General features: G+C 34.8%; 1 protein-coding gene across 4 annotated transcripts in view; it reads right to left on the minus strand.

Annotated features, from left to right (window-relative positions):
- ATG5 (autophagy related 5) overlaps window positions 1–17,394 on the minus strand; it is a 145,719-nt gene that overhangs the window by 94,445 nt on the left and 33,880 nt on the right. For 2 of the 4 annotated variants that reach the window (XM_072642957.1, XM_072642958.1), the window contains exons 4-5: window positions 12,839–12,935; window positions 5,232–5,394 (exon numbers count right to left, since the gene is read on the minus strand). In XM_072642957.1, coding sequence (XP_072499058.1) covers window positions 5,232–5,394; window positions 12,839–12,935 — 260 coding nt within the window. The remainder of the gene's footprint in view (window positions 1–5,231; window positions 5,395–12,838; window positions 12,936–17,394) is intronic. The other 2 variants (XM_072642959.1, XM_072642960.1) reach the window with 1 other exon arrangement.

Genomic DNA, 17,394 nt, shown 5'->3' on the forward strand with positions numbered 1-17,394 from the left:
AACAGGATGAAAATGCTTGAGCACAAGAACTATTTGTTTTCTCACCTCTGGGGCCCATCTATTATAGGGCCTTCTAACAGCAGGTGCTTAATAAATGTTACCTGAACTACACTGAATCCTGATTTTTCAAAAAGAAAAATGGGGATTCTTAAAATTAGATCAATGAACTTTACATCTATCCCCAGCACTTTACCTAAAGTCAAGTCTCAAACTCAATCCAGCAATTTCAGTGTTTACTCCCATCCCTTCAAAATGTTAAGTTTCATGAAAACAGGAGCCATAATATTTATATCTTCTACCACAGCTGTGAAAACAAAGTTCTTAACAAATATCAAACAAACAATTTCAGAGTCATTTTTGGTTAATTACATATTCTAGAAATTATTTCTTACTTTGAATGAAAATGGCAAACTGCCAAACTACTATGGATTTATTCACTAGAAGAAAAAAAAATCAAAATTGTTCAAAAACCTTCAGTGACAACCAAAAGGTTAAGTGTTTTTTTGATTCTGCAGTTCAATTAAATCTTGGTTTAATTAAAAAACCTGCTTTAACTCCTTATCTTCTTTTGTTTGAATCTGAAATTTTGCACTTACAGAACCAAGAAAAATGCATGAGCTTTATATTGGCTAATGGAATTTAAAAGAAATTCTCTAATAAAATTTAAAGCAATAGCTTCTGAAAAAGTAAGAAGGATTTTAAGAAAATTGCTTGAAGTTTCATAGAAAAACCAACCTGCAGATGTAGTGATAACTGCCTTGTTGCTAATACAAATGGTACTTTCTTTTCTTTTTTGTGGTCATCAGCTATGTTTCACAGGGAGGTTAAAAATCGTTAGATCTAAAATGAAAACCTATAAAAACACACTGAAAGGCTCAGGATGTCTTAAAAGAGTTTTCTTAGTTTCATAAGCTTTACTTATTTCTCTTTCACAGAGGTCTGGGAAATTAAAATTAGCATTTGAAAGTATTCAAAAATGTTTAAACTTTTCATTTAGTTGTTATGTTCTACAGACAGGTGCCCTTCTTATCAAAAGAACTGTACCATCTGCTGTGTCATAATTATGACAAATTGTCAACTACAGCTAAGCAAAAGTCAGAGAATAACATTTGCCTTTTTCATATAATTTTCATATAAGTTGACGGCTATTTTTTCTTTTTAAGCAAAAACTTTCTTAATAACCAAGTCAATTTGCACATATGAATCCAAATAAAGATATTTCCTGGTATCCTTCAAGTCTCAAAGTCTCTCCTTCTGCAAGAAGCTTTTCTTAATTCAACCCCCTCTCCCCTCAATATTAGGTCTCTGAAATTATCTCTACTTTATCATCCTATACGTAACTTGTTTGTACACAGTTGTTTGCATGCTGTTTCCTGCTATCTTTATCTCCTAAAGGCAGTAACAAAATCTTGGCTCAGGTTGTCTCATAGCTACAATAGCTTCAATATTTTCTATTAGAAATTGTACAACTCCAGCCTATAATCCAAAAAGTCTTTCCTAATTTTGACTATTCCTCTTCAAAACACTTGCTTAGATGTTCTTGCCCTTTATGTCAGATCTATGATATTCAAACTCAATTTCAAGACTTTTTATTTACTAGTCTACATATTTATGATACTTTTCCCAGAAACTCTTACCCCACAGCCAAATGAGTTAGTTTTAATTTTTCCCTTCTCCTATTCCAAATTTCGTACCTTTATTTAAGCTACCTAATATCACTCTGAAGAGATTTTTCCTTCATTCACAAGTATACTAAAATCTTCCTTTAACACCAGAGACAGACAGGTTATATGCCCAGTATTAGGGTCGATATAAAAGTATATCACTTAGTCCCTGACCTAAGGAAACTTATAATTTAAACAAGATGACCACTAAATAAAATAAATAAAAAGGAGAGAAGTAGACAAAATAAGAAATTTGATGAAGAACACTTTCCTGTAAAGATAGCAGTAGCGAATCAGGTAAGGCTCTACAGAGGAAGTAGCACTGGGCATGGAGATCTGAGGGAAGCATGAGAAAAGGCACTAAGAGTAGAGAAAGCAGAAGGAAGATAGGTGGTGGAGAGAGTAGTACCTTGGCTGAGCACAGAACACCATGTAACTACATATGCTACCGGTCAGTTGCTGATGCTTTATCAAGGTCTCTCTAAAGAACTTTGATGTTGATTATGAGACATGGGACAAATTGGCACAGCATGGTATGCCCTCACCCAAGAACGTGCTATGATTTATAAGCAAAACAGAACTGCAATAGCTCAAAAGAAATGCAAATTTAGAGACATCCCTATCCCAAATGTTCATTCAGATTATTTGTGTCTGATCTGTGGTAGAACCTTATGAGCTTGTATTAGTCTGATCAGTCACAGCTGGAAACACTGTACAATGACCCAACATGATATCATTTTGGCCTTCTTCAAGTACAGTAACAATTTAGTAAGCAGTGGGAAGCTACGTAAGGTTTTTTACATATATACATGGATATACATATAACATATATGTATTTTTTTTGCCAAAATGTTCTAATATCTGATTTGCATTAGTTGTCAACACAGCAGGTAATGGAGCAGACACCCAAAGTAATTTATTTACTGGGTGTTCTCTAATTTTATATAGGTGCTAAAACTAGGTACTTATAGAATAACACTGCTCTTATAACATTTGATAAATGAACAGCATATTTCTTTTCAATTAATTATTAGTCATGCTTTATTAGTCATTAGAGATTTCTATATAGTGTCAGTAAAAACTGGAAAAACTCAACAGAAATAGAAATGCCATTTCAAATTACATCAAAATGCATGTAACATCTAGAAATTAACTTAGCAAGATATACATCAGACACAAAACAATTTTTATAGTTATAAAATGCGACCAGATTGGCAAATATGAAAAATAGAAAAATGATAAATAGTTTAGCAGGTATTAGAGCTTAAAATTGCACAGAAAGACCAGACCTGGTGCACGCTGTAATTATGGCAGCTCTTTCCATAGCAGCAAAAAACCCCTGGAAACTAAGGCGGTGACCACTTATTGGGGAAGAGCTAAACAAATTATGATAAATGAATGTGATAAAATATCAGTGTGCCATAAGAAACAACAAAATGGGCAATTTCAGAGGAAACTGCAAAGACCTTTATGACCTGAAACAGAACGAAATGAGCAAATCTAAGAAAATTTCCACGACGACAACATTATAAGTAAAAACAACTTCAAAAGACATTAGCATTCTGGTCGACGCAACAACAAATCATGGATCCAGGAAAATTAAAGTGAATCACACCACCTACTTCCTGCCACAACAGTGATGGACTTAAAACTCAGAATGAGAAACACACACATAGGCATGATCAATGTGGGAAACTCTTTTACAGGATTATGTGTACTTGTGAAGGTTTTGTTTGCTGCTGCTCTACTGGGAGAGGGTAACAATAGGAAGGAGAGATCTGAAAAAATATTTTAAAAAACCTGAAAATCTAAATATTGAAGAGATAGTTAATATTCATGCCTAAGCTAGGCTAATTCAATGAAAAAAATAATATAAATTTATTTACATATTCAATATAACAATCTGATAAAATAATAAAATTTAATAAAGAACAAGAGCAAGAACATCAAGAGAAATTTATTTAAAAAAAAAAAAGGTAAGAAAGGAAGGGTAATAGTATACCAGATCTCAAGAAAACAGTAAATTTTTCAAATTATCTGGTAATAATTTTTTTAAAAAACAGTAAAGTAGATGAATAGAAAATAGAAGTAAGAGTTTGAAGCAAATGGATATGACATTATAGTATCTGATAAATCTAAGAACACACATTACTAACCAAAAGATGCAGGGAATAGTGGATTGTAATTTGGTGGAAAATGAGTTTAGTTACAAGTATCTCATATCATATACCACAGTGAGTTCCAAATGGATAAATAAATATAAAAAGACACATGATAAAAGGAGAGAAGAATGCAAAATTATCTTTCATAAACATGGATGGGGGAAATTTTTTTAACAGGTACTTTATAATGAAAAATTTAAAAGAAAATAATTATTTCAATTATACAAAAATAAAAAGCATTTTTACAAATAAAAGCAATGCTAAAAATAAGAAGAAAAGATAAAGACTGGGAAAATTCTGTATGAATCATATTTGATAAAAGTCTAATATTCACAAGAATATATGGAGACTATTAAAATTGAGAGCCATTTCCAAAACAGATACAGTAAAAGGATATGAAAAGTTTTTGAAAGAAAAGATATAATCAATCCACAGTGACCTGAAAAAGTTGTTCTAACATGTTACAACCAGAGAAATATCTATCAAACTGGTAAAGAATTTTAAAAAGATGGCAGAGGGGAGAATGGGGAGGCAGGGGGAATGCTTAATGGCCTTAATGGAGAAGGGGACACATTGGTCACTTCTGTTGGAGCTGTGAAATGATGGAATTATTTTTGAAAACAATATGGAATCTTACAAGTTAAGTTATAAAACTTCATGCCCTCTGATCCAGCAATCACACTGCTAGGCTTATATCCAAGGAGACTGTAGACAGTAAGAAAAGTGTTTGCTTTACAAAAACATACCTAGAAATACCATTTAAAATGGCAAAAAGTTGGTTGCAAAACCTGTACCTGAGGATGTCTGAATAGAATGTCTGAATAAATGATGGTACATAAACCACTGCATCATTAGAACAAATACAAATAATTCAAATTAACATGAAAAGTCATAAGAAATGATACAGAACAGAGGTGTCAAATGTATTGAGGCCTGCCCAAAACACATAAAAATACAATTAAATAAAGATATATTAATAAACTATTTTCTAAGTCATTATGCAACCCACAGGAATTTCCAAGTATGGTTTGTATTGCTATTTGAGTTTGACCCTCTGATGTAGAGTGAAGAAAACATATACAAAACAACAGTGACAGCTATGAGATTTACATAGTACTAAACGACAACAAAACTCATGTCAAACAAAATGAACAACAGCAGTACTAGATTATTAAAGCCCACAGGCTTCCTTCCTTTTAACAAACTGTAAGCTGTAAAACTACTTAGTGGCATGTCCTGCACTTTTCTGTTGTTATTCTGATTAACTGTCTTCAGAGGGGTATTGTTTTTGGTTTGAGTATTTGAGTATGTTTTGTCTTGTGAATTAAAATAAAATTAATAATGAAAAAAAAATTAAAGTGAAATCATTTCTAAAGGGTTTCAAAGAGAACAATGCTATAGTTACCATTCTGCAATCCCATCCAGAGTTGTTTATGATCCTTTTTCTGCATTTCATTGATGACTTGACTTTTATGCTTTAAAGCATCAGCTTCTTTCATACAAGACATAAAATGGGCTTCAATTGTATCCTTAGATGGACAATGCAGAAGATCTTTCTCTGGAAAACTCTATCATGTAAAGAAAAAAAGAAAATCACAACATAGGTAATGCAAGAAAAGTGAAATAACCACATGAAACTGCACTTTTATTCCCACATCAGTAAAATTAACCTTACTTCTTTCCTCCCTTTCCCCTGAGTTGGCTTAAATTTAAATAAGAATTTACATTTCTTCAACTTTTAACTGGAGGTTGACATAGTAAGTAAGCATTGTAAAGAAGTTGGTTTTTTTTAATAAGCCTTCCTCTATGGTAACAAAAATTTCTATAGAAAGAGGATGTTCTTATGTCCAAAAAATGGGATGTTGTAACAGGGTAAAAAGGATGTTGTTATTTTAAATATACAGAATTTCCTATAATTTTTTTTTCTCTTTGCACAAAGTGTTTGTTACAAACCATTTTTACCAATTCAATTCCCTGCCCTGCCCTGCTCTGCCCTGTTTCCCTCTCAGTCTGATGCCTTTCTTTTTCTTGGCCACATTAAATGGACCATGCCCTGGCTATTTCTTAAACAGGCCTATTCAATGAATGGACATTACCTCACTCTAAGTGAGTACCTGCAAAGACCTTGGCCTAAAGGGCCCAAGGTCTCCCAGTGCATCCTGGGTCATCTCCAGTCATCCTGATGAATATCTGGTCACTGGATTCAGATGGCTGTGGAGGAGAAGTGAGGCTGGTGACCTGCACAGCCCTCCCCCACTCAAAACAAAATCAAGTGCAAATCATGTCATCATTTCTCTGATGGCATGGTCTTCTGCAACGAAGGGCGAACACAAAACAGGGACTATTTCAACCCAATTCCAAATATTTTTTAAGCTACCTGACATATAAAATAATCTGTGTTATTTGAGGCTTCATGTTGTTGATATAACAATGTATAACAAAATAAAAATCAACAAACGTTAAGTGCCTACTGTGTACAAAGACAATAAAATTTCCATACTGCAAGTCCCTGCCACTGAAAGAGTTTAGAGGCTTACCATTTCTACTTTCACATTATTTCTTGTATACATCCCATTTTCTCCACTCAAACACAACCCTGAATCAAGCTCCCCTTACCTCTTGCCTACACTACTGCAGTAGTCTTCTCACTGGCTCCCTTCCTCAATTCTCTCCCTACTCTAATTTGTCTTCCACTCAGGTTACTTTTCTAAAGTATAGGTTGGGCCATGCACACCTTTATTCAATGAGCTCCAATGACTCCCTATTACCTCCAGGATTAAATAAAGACTACTATTTTGCATTCTTTGTAACCTGGCCCCTTCCTACCTTTCCAATCTTCTTAAACTTTACTCCTAGCTACCCTCTACAATCTAGCAACATGGGCCTCTCTTTAACTCCTTGCACTTGACACCAATCCATATCTAAGACTCTGCCCTGGCTATGCCCTAGTCTTTGAATGCTCTGCTTTATCATGTCTGCCACTTATACTCCTCAACTTTTAGACTTAGCTTAAAGACCACCTTATGCAACACTCAACAAGCATTTAAATTATTAAATGTCTCCTACATATAAAGCACTGCGCTAAGCTCAGGGGATACAAAGAAGGCTAAAAAAAGAGAAAAGAATAACTACTAGCTAGATTAAGGATGGGGAACATGTGGAGATCAAGGGGTAGAGAACCTGCCACACATTCCCCATCCCTGGTTTAGAGTTTATTCTCTGTGTGTGTTTCTATGTATGTTCTACTTATTTGGTCCAACTGAAATGAGATTCATTGGATACACATTCCCCTTCTACTTCCTCCATATTTGTATACTCTTCACACACCTTTATCATGTGAGATAAGTTCCCTCCCTACTTCCTTTTCATTGGGTTATAATTCCTTAACCTTCCCTTTCCTTCTTCTACAATCATCAAAATAGAGCAAAACTGCCCTTGACTCTCTGCCTATCTTATTTAATTTTCTCTATGATCCTTAAAGGCATGGCCTGAGAGGACATTTGTTACTTTTCCCCTATAAACAAGTAAACAATTCGTCCTCACATAGTTCCCCTTATGATTGATCACATGCATGTATTTTTATTTGTTTCTCTTGCCTTCTGAGGTTCCATTTTAAGGATTCTACTCAGGAATAAGCAAGGGAAAGCAATAAGCATTTGTTAAACACCTACTTATGTGCCAGGCATTGTGCTAAGCACCGTACAAAGGTGTAATTCCTTTGCAGTTGTATCTGTCAAAGAATCTAACATGATTTTAAAATATACATGACAGTCTTCTAGTCATCAAGCTAGTAAAGGGGTTAAAAGACAGGAAAATTAATGAATGGTTGGAGAGGCTTTTCATTATGCAATGAAAAGTTATTAAATAGTTCTCCGATCCAAAGATTCCACTTTTATAATTATGTATGTCCAAAGTAGGCTTATAGACAGCAAGAAAAGATTCATATGCACAAAAATTTTCATAGAAACATTATTTGTGATCACAAAAATCTGGAAGGAAACAATTTGTCTAATCTCTTAGGAACAGTTTAACAAATTATATGTAGATTTCTGGACCACAAAGAATGCCAAATATAAAAAAATGCAGAAAAACATGATGAATCTTACATAAAGTGATAAAGCACAGCAAAAAGACTATCACACATAATGACTATAATAATGTACATAAACCCTGAAGAACATCAAGCCACCAGCCCCAGATGACCCAGGAGAGAAAAGTGAGGCTGGTGACCTCGCACAGCCCTCCCTCACTCAAATCAAAGTCAACTGCAAGTCATGTCACCATCTTGATGTCATGATCCTCTTTGAGAACGAAGGACAAACACAACAACAATTAGTACCATAATGCCAAAGTTAAAAGACATCTTTCCCCTATTAATAAAGGGAATATACTTTTAAAAATTATTTTATTTTTCCCCAGTTACAAGTAAAAACAATTTTTAAAATTTGTTGATCTTTTTTTTTAAGTTTTGATCTCCAAATTCTATTCCTCCTTCCATTTCCCACCCCTCTCCCTAGAACAGAAAGCAATCTGATATAGGTACATGTGTGCAATGATGTAAAACATGTCCATATTAGTCATTTTGTGGAAGAAGACTCGAATGGAAGGAAGAGAAAAATAGTATGTTTCAGTATGTACTCAGACAACATCAGTTCTTTCTCTGTAGGCATGTAATATTTTTCATCATGAATCCTTTGGGATTAACTTGGATCATTATATTGCTGAGAATAGCTAAGTCATTCACAGTTCTTAATTGTACAATATGGCTGTTTCTGTAGACATCGTTCTCCTGGTTGTGTTCACTTCATTTTTTATCAGTTCATATACGTCTTTCCAGGTTTTTCTGAAATCCTGCTTGTCATTTCTTATAGCACAATAATATGCCAGTGCAGTCATACCCCACAACTTGTTCACTCATTCCCCAAATGATGAGCATCCCTTCGATTTCCAATTTTTAGGCACCACAAAAAGAGCTGCTATAAATATTTTTGTATAAATTTTCTTTTCTCTTTTTAAAAAAATCTCTTTAGGATACAGACCTAGCAGTGCCATCACAGGACCAAAGGTATGCATAGTTTCACATTTTCCTTTAGGCATAAGGAAACACACTCTGTTAAAGGGGGCTTTTAAAACACTTTGGAAGCCATTTCTACGTCCAAACAAAAGGTATCAATAATGTTCAAAACAAACTAAAAAATATAAATGAATATTTTGCAACACAAATTGAACTGGAAATCTCTCCAAGTCTCTAATAGAATGAGCTGCTGATAATATATGTTAATGTTTTACAACAAAAGTAAAACGAAAAATTTTAAACCAGATGAGAACTTAGGTTCAGAGAGCTTAAGTGCCTTGCCAATTCTCACAACGATGTACTGAGAGAGATGGCAAGTTATTTTTTTGTTTTTTAATTAAACTATATGATGGACTTGAGTTGAAAGGTATTATTTTCCCAATTCACTTGTATTAATTCCCTGACTGTTCTTCATGAAAATCCTAATCAGTTCTGAAGTTCACAATACTAAATGTTCTCTGTATTATAGAATTCACTTGATAACACTTTTACCAACGAAACTATTATATATATGTATATACATACATACACCCAAACACATACATATAGCCATTCATTCACTCATTGGGACCTGATAAAAACTGGAAAATATACTTGAGAGCTCATACTAGCCAACAGTTTGTTTTACTGAAGCTAAGTTTTTTCTACCTATTATTTTATATGAATATAATGAACTCACTGTGTTACACATACTTTTCACCTTCATACTGAAAAATGAACACTAGAAATTTGAGGTCCCAAAAGCAGCTTTCATGACTACACTAAGATCTTCCCACCTGGAGTCCATAGCTTTCTACAGGAAACTGGGTATCTTACCCAACTACCCAACCCAGTATTAAGAGCTGAACTGATACTGGAATCTATATTTTCTGATTCTAGACTCAGTCTTTCTACTGCTCCATACTGACACTATCTCATTCTCAAAGAGAAAATACATGTGTGTATGTATGTATACATATTAGCACATATTTCAAAACTCTTCAAGTTCCTAACTCTACCAATTTTTTAAATGAAGATCAATTCACTTTTCATTTTAATTCAATAAATATGTAATAAGCATCTATTATAAATGTAACTGGCACTATACTAGACTTCAAGAACATAAAATGAAACATGAAACAGCCCTTGCCCTTAAGGAACTTAAATTGTACCTGGGCTGGGTCAGGGAGGAAGGAGGGGAGGACTGGAAGAGAGAAGGAGGATGGACACAGACACAGGTTAAATAAATACAAACATACTTGAGATAACTGATTCAGTGTTTCTCCCTCTTTTATACCTCAAAAGCTGTCTTATTCTATCCCTTTTCCTTCTTTCCATTCTCACTATCTGAGAGAGCCCTCTTTGCCACAGAAAATCTCTCCATCCACGCCCTAAATGCAACCCCTGCAGTTTCTCTCAGAATTTTGATCCACTAAGCATCCCCTTCTTCTCCTTATAATGCTTTTCTTAATTCAATGGACAGGTGAGTATTGTTGAGGTAGATCAATCACTAGAGAATATCCTCCAAGGGAGCTAACTATAAAATTCCCTGGGTTAAAAATATTTCCAATGTAAAATGACAAGTGGCAGTCAAGTTGGGCTATGTTGAGCACCACAAACCTTTGGAAGACAGAGGTCTATATGAAATAGGGGTAGAGCAAATGGTGGAAAGTTTATGCTTTAACCTTGACCTTCAAGGCTTGTACCTACCTACTCAGTGGAGCCTTTATGTTCACCATGATTCAGGATTGGATACTGTTAACAAAGTGTTCCATGACTATCTAGAAGGTAGGAGTAGGATTCAGGACACAAGCAAGATGGCACTACTAGGTACCACAGAACTACTGAGATGAACAGATCTGGGCTTCATCATAACTCTAAATTTAATGTTAAGGTTGGGGAAATAAATCCTAAAGTGCTTTCTCTAGTTAGAAGAAGGAAAAGGAAATCCTGGCTACTGTCATTTAGTTTAGCATTTTAACTGCAAAATTACTTTTTACACAAGCTAGCTATTATTATACGTTTAAATGTATAATTTTGTTTTACTAAACCTAAATATCTTCAATTTACACATCTCCAAAGAACATGAATCTCTGAAAATTATTACACTTAAAAAGTTGCTTACTCTATGAGCATGTCTTCCCCAAAAAGGAAGATAGCTTGAAACAATTTTTCAAGCTATATTTTAATTTGTTTAAGCCTTATAAAGAATTCATGAATGTGAATGGACATCACACCCAAGAACATACAAGTATTATGATATAAGACAGGATATGTGGAAGTTAATACTTCAGAGTTCCTAAAATACTCACTTCAATTAACTAAAATTTTGAGTGTTATCTTCACTAGGTGACGCAACTGGACAAGGAGGAAGACTGCAGCCTCCTCCTCTACCCTGCTTCCCTAAGGCTCACTTTTGAGGCCTACCTACACTGACCCCTTGGAACATAGTCATTAGAGAGACTGCCAATGCTGGCTTTCCCCTCTCGTCTCTTAGTTGGGTTTTCTTCTGAGACAATATTAAAATGTAAAAACCTCTACTTTTTTGAAATAAGTGGTATGCAACTCCTCTTTCTGACCCCAGGTACCCTGTAGAAACCAAGAGTTCTTGGTGACTTGAAAAAATAAAATTCAATTTGGTTTTATTTTTGGTGGGAGAGGAAGGTATATAATAGGCCAAATCTAGTGTTCAGTTGTTAGCTAGGCAGGCACAAAGAGTATATCAACTACACACAAACACAGATCAGAGTGGAGGATAAAACTAATAAAGACTATATAGCAGTATTATTCTCAACATACAGTAGCAGCTTGCAGTTGTGACGTTCTGTATACTGCTAAACAATAAAAAGTATCTAACTCTGCTTCTCAAATTACCTTTAAATCTTTTCATCTAATATAGTAAGAATGTCAAAGACAAAAATTGTTTTTTAAATTAATGTCTATGTTCTTAAGATCTTGGCTTAATAAAAACGAAATTCTCTCTAGACTACAAAAGTCACCAACAGGGCATGAACACCTCTGCTGTGTCAGTGGCCCAAATGCAGACCTGAAAGTTCCTTTATGACTTTCTTAAGGGTGTAACAAGATTCAGTTTCAATATTCATGCAGTGTAGGCCCTCTCTAGATCAAAGCCTAATCTGGTATCAAAATGTCTGATTTTCCTTAAGATGATAATTACAGCACTGTCCCCTAATGACTGAACTGTACCAGACAGAAAGCTTCATTTAGTTAACTAGGTTTTTTATATCACTGACTTTGCATAATGTATAAAAATGTTATACCACAAAACACTTAGCCCCTTGGAAATTATTAAAATACTCATGAATATGAAATATTTTAACACTATCCTCTTCCAACCACTTCCTAAACTTACCCACCAGACTGCTGCCTAACCACATGTTCCTCTGCATGTTAGCTGACAGTTCTTTTTTGGGAGCGCAACAGAACAGCTCCATTCACCTACAAACAGGATTTTAATGGGAAATGAAGAAAGGAACAGAATGGACATAGACTTGAATGGACAAGTGAGAGGTTTACCTCCTCTAGAAAAATGCTACCTACAGCTATAATGAACGTTAGGAGAAAAATGGTAGCACCTAAAAACTCACTCATGTTTTTTTTAAATTCCAGAAGGAAAACACTTTTCAAAACTGTTTTCAGAGAACATGCTTTGACTCTTGGCCTTCCTTTCCCTTAGGTAGATGAATCAAAGCAGTATTGGTAAAAATTTGATGACAATGTACTTGAAATTTGAAAAAAAAGCTCTCAAAAAGAACACTTTGAAACATAAATATCTTCCTTACTGGCCCTATTAAGGCATAATAAATCTTTAAACATCTTTGCCATGTGTTCAGAAAAGAGTAGCAAAGTCCATCAAATAATGCCAGAAGGAGGATAATTCTATTTTTTAATTCCACTCCTAATATTCACTTATCTGGAATCAGAAATGGGAAATGTACCTTAATGGGAAACTGTACCTTAAAATGTACTGTGATGTTCCAAGGAAGAGCAGTATTTGATGCAAGAAGATCAAACAGCAAACCAATTGGATAATGCCTAAAAGTGAAAGAAGGCATTTTAAGGTAAAAGTGAATATTTACAGTCACAGCAACAAATAAAAATAAATTTCCAGCACATGATTGTACAACAAAAATTTAGGGAAATCCAGTCACAAATCACATGAAGGCAAAAATTTTATTTAGTTTACATGCCTGGGGTAACATGGTACAACTTTCAGTCATCAGGTGGTTTTTCTTCTTCCACTTGATTTCCCTCTGAAGCTTCAGTATGCATAATGAATGGATTATACTAAAGATATCTTTCATCAAGCTGTTTGAACTCTGTGTATCTTTATTAAATATGCTAAAATTACTACAATATTATAGTATACAATTACCATCGCTGTATTTACATAAAACAATTTTAATAACTCTAACTCTAAATTAGTGACAAATGTTAGTATCACCGATTTTAGCAAATCAAATCTCATTTAAATATTATTTTAAATTAAAAGTTAATAAATTTGATTAGAACGACAGTTTAATAAAGTAAGCCTTATAGATTTCAATGTAGAAAAACAGTTATATTCAAGCCCTAAGAAATACAAATGTGCAGTGGAACTTATTAATTCAACAAACTTGAATGAATTAATGCTCCCTCAAAAAAAGGGGATAAAGTGAGTGTTTGGTATTTTATTACATGGGTAGCTTGGCTCTTAGAAGCATGGCATTTTGAAGCAAATTATTCCAATACTTCTTGAGAACTTAAATGCTAAGTAAGATGTTATTTCATTCTTTTAGATATGATTACAATTCAAAGACAGTTAATACTGCTTGTTTCATTTCTTTTTCATATGATCATGCAAAAGTTACCCCCCAAATTTTTTTTATTAAAAAAATCAATTACCAAAGATTGCGTAATTATTATTTAAGATAAATAAGAAGCATTTCCACTACAGATTTAATAAGATATCAGAGAGAAGAAAATTAGCAGCATGGGCAGGGGAAGAAAGAGAGACAGGCAACAGGAAATGCAGAAAATTAATGTTATCACACTGCCTGTTCCACTATTTTGGAGTAGTTGAGCTGCTTCTTTACTATGATTTATAAACTGTACACTCCCTTAAGGAATTAACTCTAGTTACACAATTTCTATAACTCTATAACCAGGTCAATAAAGTCTTGTGATTCTCCAACTGTAAATGCTAAATCAAGCTGCCTCTGAAATAAAAAGCGAAAATGTATTTTCATTGATAGCTTTCCTGAAAGTACAACTATGGTTCTGTATTTAATCTGGAAATTCTGTTCCTATCAGTAGTTCAACAAAATTTAAAAGCTTTAAATATTCATCTGCCATGAATAGGTATTTTCAAAGATTTACGTGAGCCGATGTTCATTATCACACACATATGAAAGCATATATTCCTATAAGAATAAATACTTGGAAACTTTACTAAGTTTATTATCTGGATTACCTTGGAAAGGAAAAGGGAAGCAGTCATCAGTTTGGAGCGAGAAGACAGGTCAAATTCAACATATCTACAAACAAAGCTCCTTGCAAGTAGAGATTGTTTCATTCACTGTATTTGTACTCCCACAGTGTCTGGTACACACATACACACACACAGTATACACTTAATACTTGATGTTTTTAAGAGTCCATTAAAGCCTTCTCATCCATTCATTCAATACAATAGTTGCTACTTATTTTATTGCATGATCAGCCTGGAGATTCCCTCAAACAAAGTAGATCAAAACTCCTCTATAACAACATCTGAAAGATGCTGTGGCCAGTTAAACTGGTATTGAGCCTTTGGGAGCTCAGCCACACTGGTCCTCCAATTGGCACCATATATCACCAAATCCAAATCTGAAAACTTAGTAGGACCCCCTTAAGCTTGACTTCTGCTTGGCATTACTTTTGAGAACATTAGAGTCATCTCCAAACTATACTAAAGGGCTTTGGTGGACATACTTCAAAATTAATTGTAGATACTACTTTTTTATAGTTAACTTCTAAATCCCACAATTCCTTAATTGGCCTTTCCTTACCAGATAACCAGAATCAGTTTTTATACAATGATCTTTGTTTTTAGAGAGTGGGTCTAGAAGTGTAGCAGACCCTCAAAGCCCAATCACATGACTGACAGAAGAGAACAGAAGCTTTGACTTGCTCTATTTCAGACCTGAGCTAGTTCAACCCTTGTTAGGCAACTTAGTTTAGCAGCAACTATGCCCAGCAGCTCCACATACTGGTGCCTAACAAAATACATTCAATTGGTTTTCCCTACTGCAGCTCAGACTGCCAGAGCTCAAAACAATTTGCCAACTTAGTTTACCCCACTCCCCAGACCAAGCAGGGTTTATAGACATGTACTACTACTATGACCAGGTAGACAATAAATTTTCAAGTACAGATATATGTAGGTGCACATGATACATTGTTTTGATCTGAATTCATACCAAAGACAAAGCGAATATATTATGTCAAATTAATTATACCAATTAAAACGTGATTCCATAAAATGCTTAGTGATGATGATAATATATACACTATTACAATATCTTTGTTATACCATCAGTAAAAATGTTTTTTAAAGTCTAACATCAGACTAAATTATATAACTCAAATTAAAAACAAATATTTGTTACTAAGTTCTCTGAAAACACATTTTAAAACAAAATCTTCAAAATTAGATCAGAATACCAGTCAAATATTAAGAAATCAAGAAACTATTAACATTTAATAATTAAACTAAACTTAAAACACAGACATTGAACAATTTTCAAACATGTGTAATAAGAGCTCTATGTGAAAATTTTGTGAACTGGCAATGAATGAAGAAAATTAATAATAAAAAATGGATAGGGACATGGACAAGGCTTGGATGAGGCTGGGGATGGGGATGAGGGAGGGAATAAGAATAGAGAGGGCAACAGGGAGAGGAGATCTCTGGTTTCACGGCTTTTAGAAAACTCTGGGTTAGGAAATTCCCTCTACCAATGCACTTTCTCTCTTCAACTAGTCTTAAGAGCATTGCCTAGAGCAACAAGATATTAAGCAATATGCCCAGGAAAACACTGCATTATGGATCAAAGGAAACACTTGAAACCATAGGTGTGGAAAACGAATATTTAAATGTAAACTAAGGATGGTTTCAAAGCTATGTACTTTAAAAAAATGCAGTTTAAGTCAATCTTTCTACCTGCTACTCCTGCTACACCCATCTTAATATTTTCAAACAAACTTTCTTGCCCTTACCTTGGGGCCATGGTGTCCTTTTTTAAAAAATTAATTTATTTTTAGTTTTCAGCAATCATTTTCAAAAGATTTTGAGTTTCAAAATGTCTTCCCATCTTTCCCCTCTCCCCCACCCCAAGACAGCATGCAATCTGATTATCACTTCCCCCAATCTGCCCTCCCTTCTAAAATACCCCCTCCCTTCTTTTCCTTTCCCAAAACCTTAAACCTACTGCACTCTGAAGCTGGGATACTAATAGGCCTAAAGGCTCTTCGGGACACTCCTGGCTTTAGAGTGATTATCAATAGTAACTGTTGCTGTTTCCTTCCCAGCCTGATGTCTTTCTTTCTGTTGGCCTCATTAAAGGGGCCATGCCCTGGCTACTTCTTAAACAGGCCTATTCAATGAATGGACATTACCTCACTCTAAGTGAATACCTGCAAAGACCTTGGCCTGAAGCGTCCAAGGTCTGCCAGTGCATCCTGGGTCATCTCCAGTCTTCCCGATGAATATCTGGTCACTGGGTTCAGATGGCTCTGGAGGAGCAGTGAGCCTGGTGACCTTGTACAACCCTCCCTCACTCAAAACAAAGTCAAGTGCAAGTCATGTCATCATTTCTCTGATGGCATGGTCTTCTGCGGCAATGAAGGATGACCACAATCCTCCCTTCTCTTATCCTTATCCCCTATATGTTCTTGTAGGGCAAGATGGATTTCTATACTCCACTACCTGTATATCTTATTTCACAGTTGCATGCAAAAACAAGTTTTTAAAACTTTGAGTTTTAACTTCTCTCCCTTCCTCCCTCCCCACCCATTCCCACTGAGAAGGCAAGCAATTCAATATAAGTTATACATGTGTAGTAATGCAAAAGACTTCTATAAAAGTCATGTTGTGAAAGACTATCTATTTCCCTCCATCCTATTCTGCCCATTTATTTTATTCTCTCTTTTGACCCTATCTCTCCTCAAAAGCGTTTACTTCTAATTACTCCCTCCTCCAATTTGCCCTCCATTCTATCATCCCCCCCCCACTCTATCATCCCCCCCCCACACCCCACTTATCCCTTTCTTCCCTACTTTCCTGTAGTGTAAGATAGACTTTGTGGCAAACTGAGTATGCACGCTATTTATTCCTTCCTTAAGTCAAATGTGATGAGAATAAGGTTCACTTTTTCCCTCTCACCTCTCCCTCTTCCCCTCCATTGAAAAAGCTTTTTCTTGCCTTTATTATGTGAGAGATAATTTGCCCCATTCTGTTTCTCCTCCCAATATA

Source organism: Notamacropus eugenii, chromosome 2 (genome assembly GCF_028372415.1).
Source record: "Notamacropus eugenii isolate mMacEug1 chromosome 2, mMacEug1.pri_v2, whole genome shotgun sequence".
NCBI lineage: Eukaryota > Metazoa > Chordata > Mammalia > Diprotodontia > Macropodidae > Notamacropus > Notamacropus eugenii.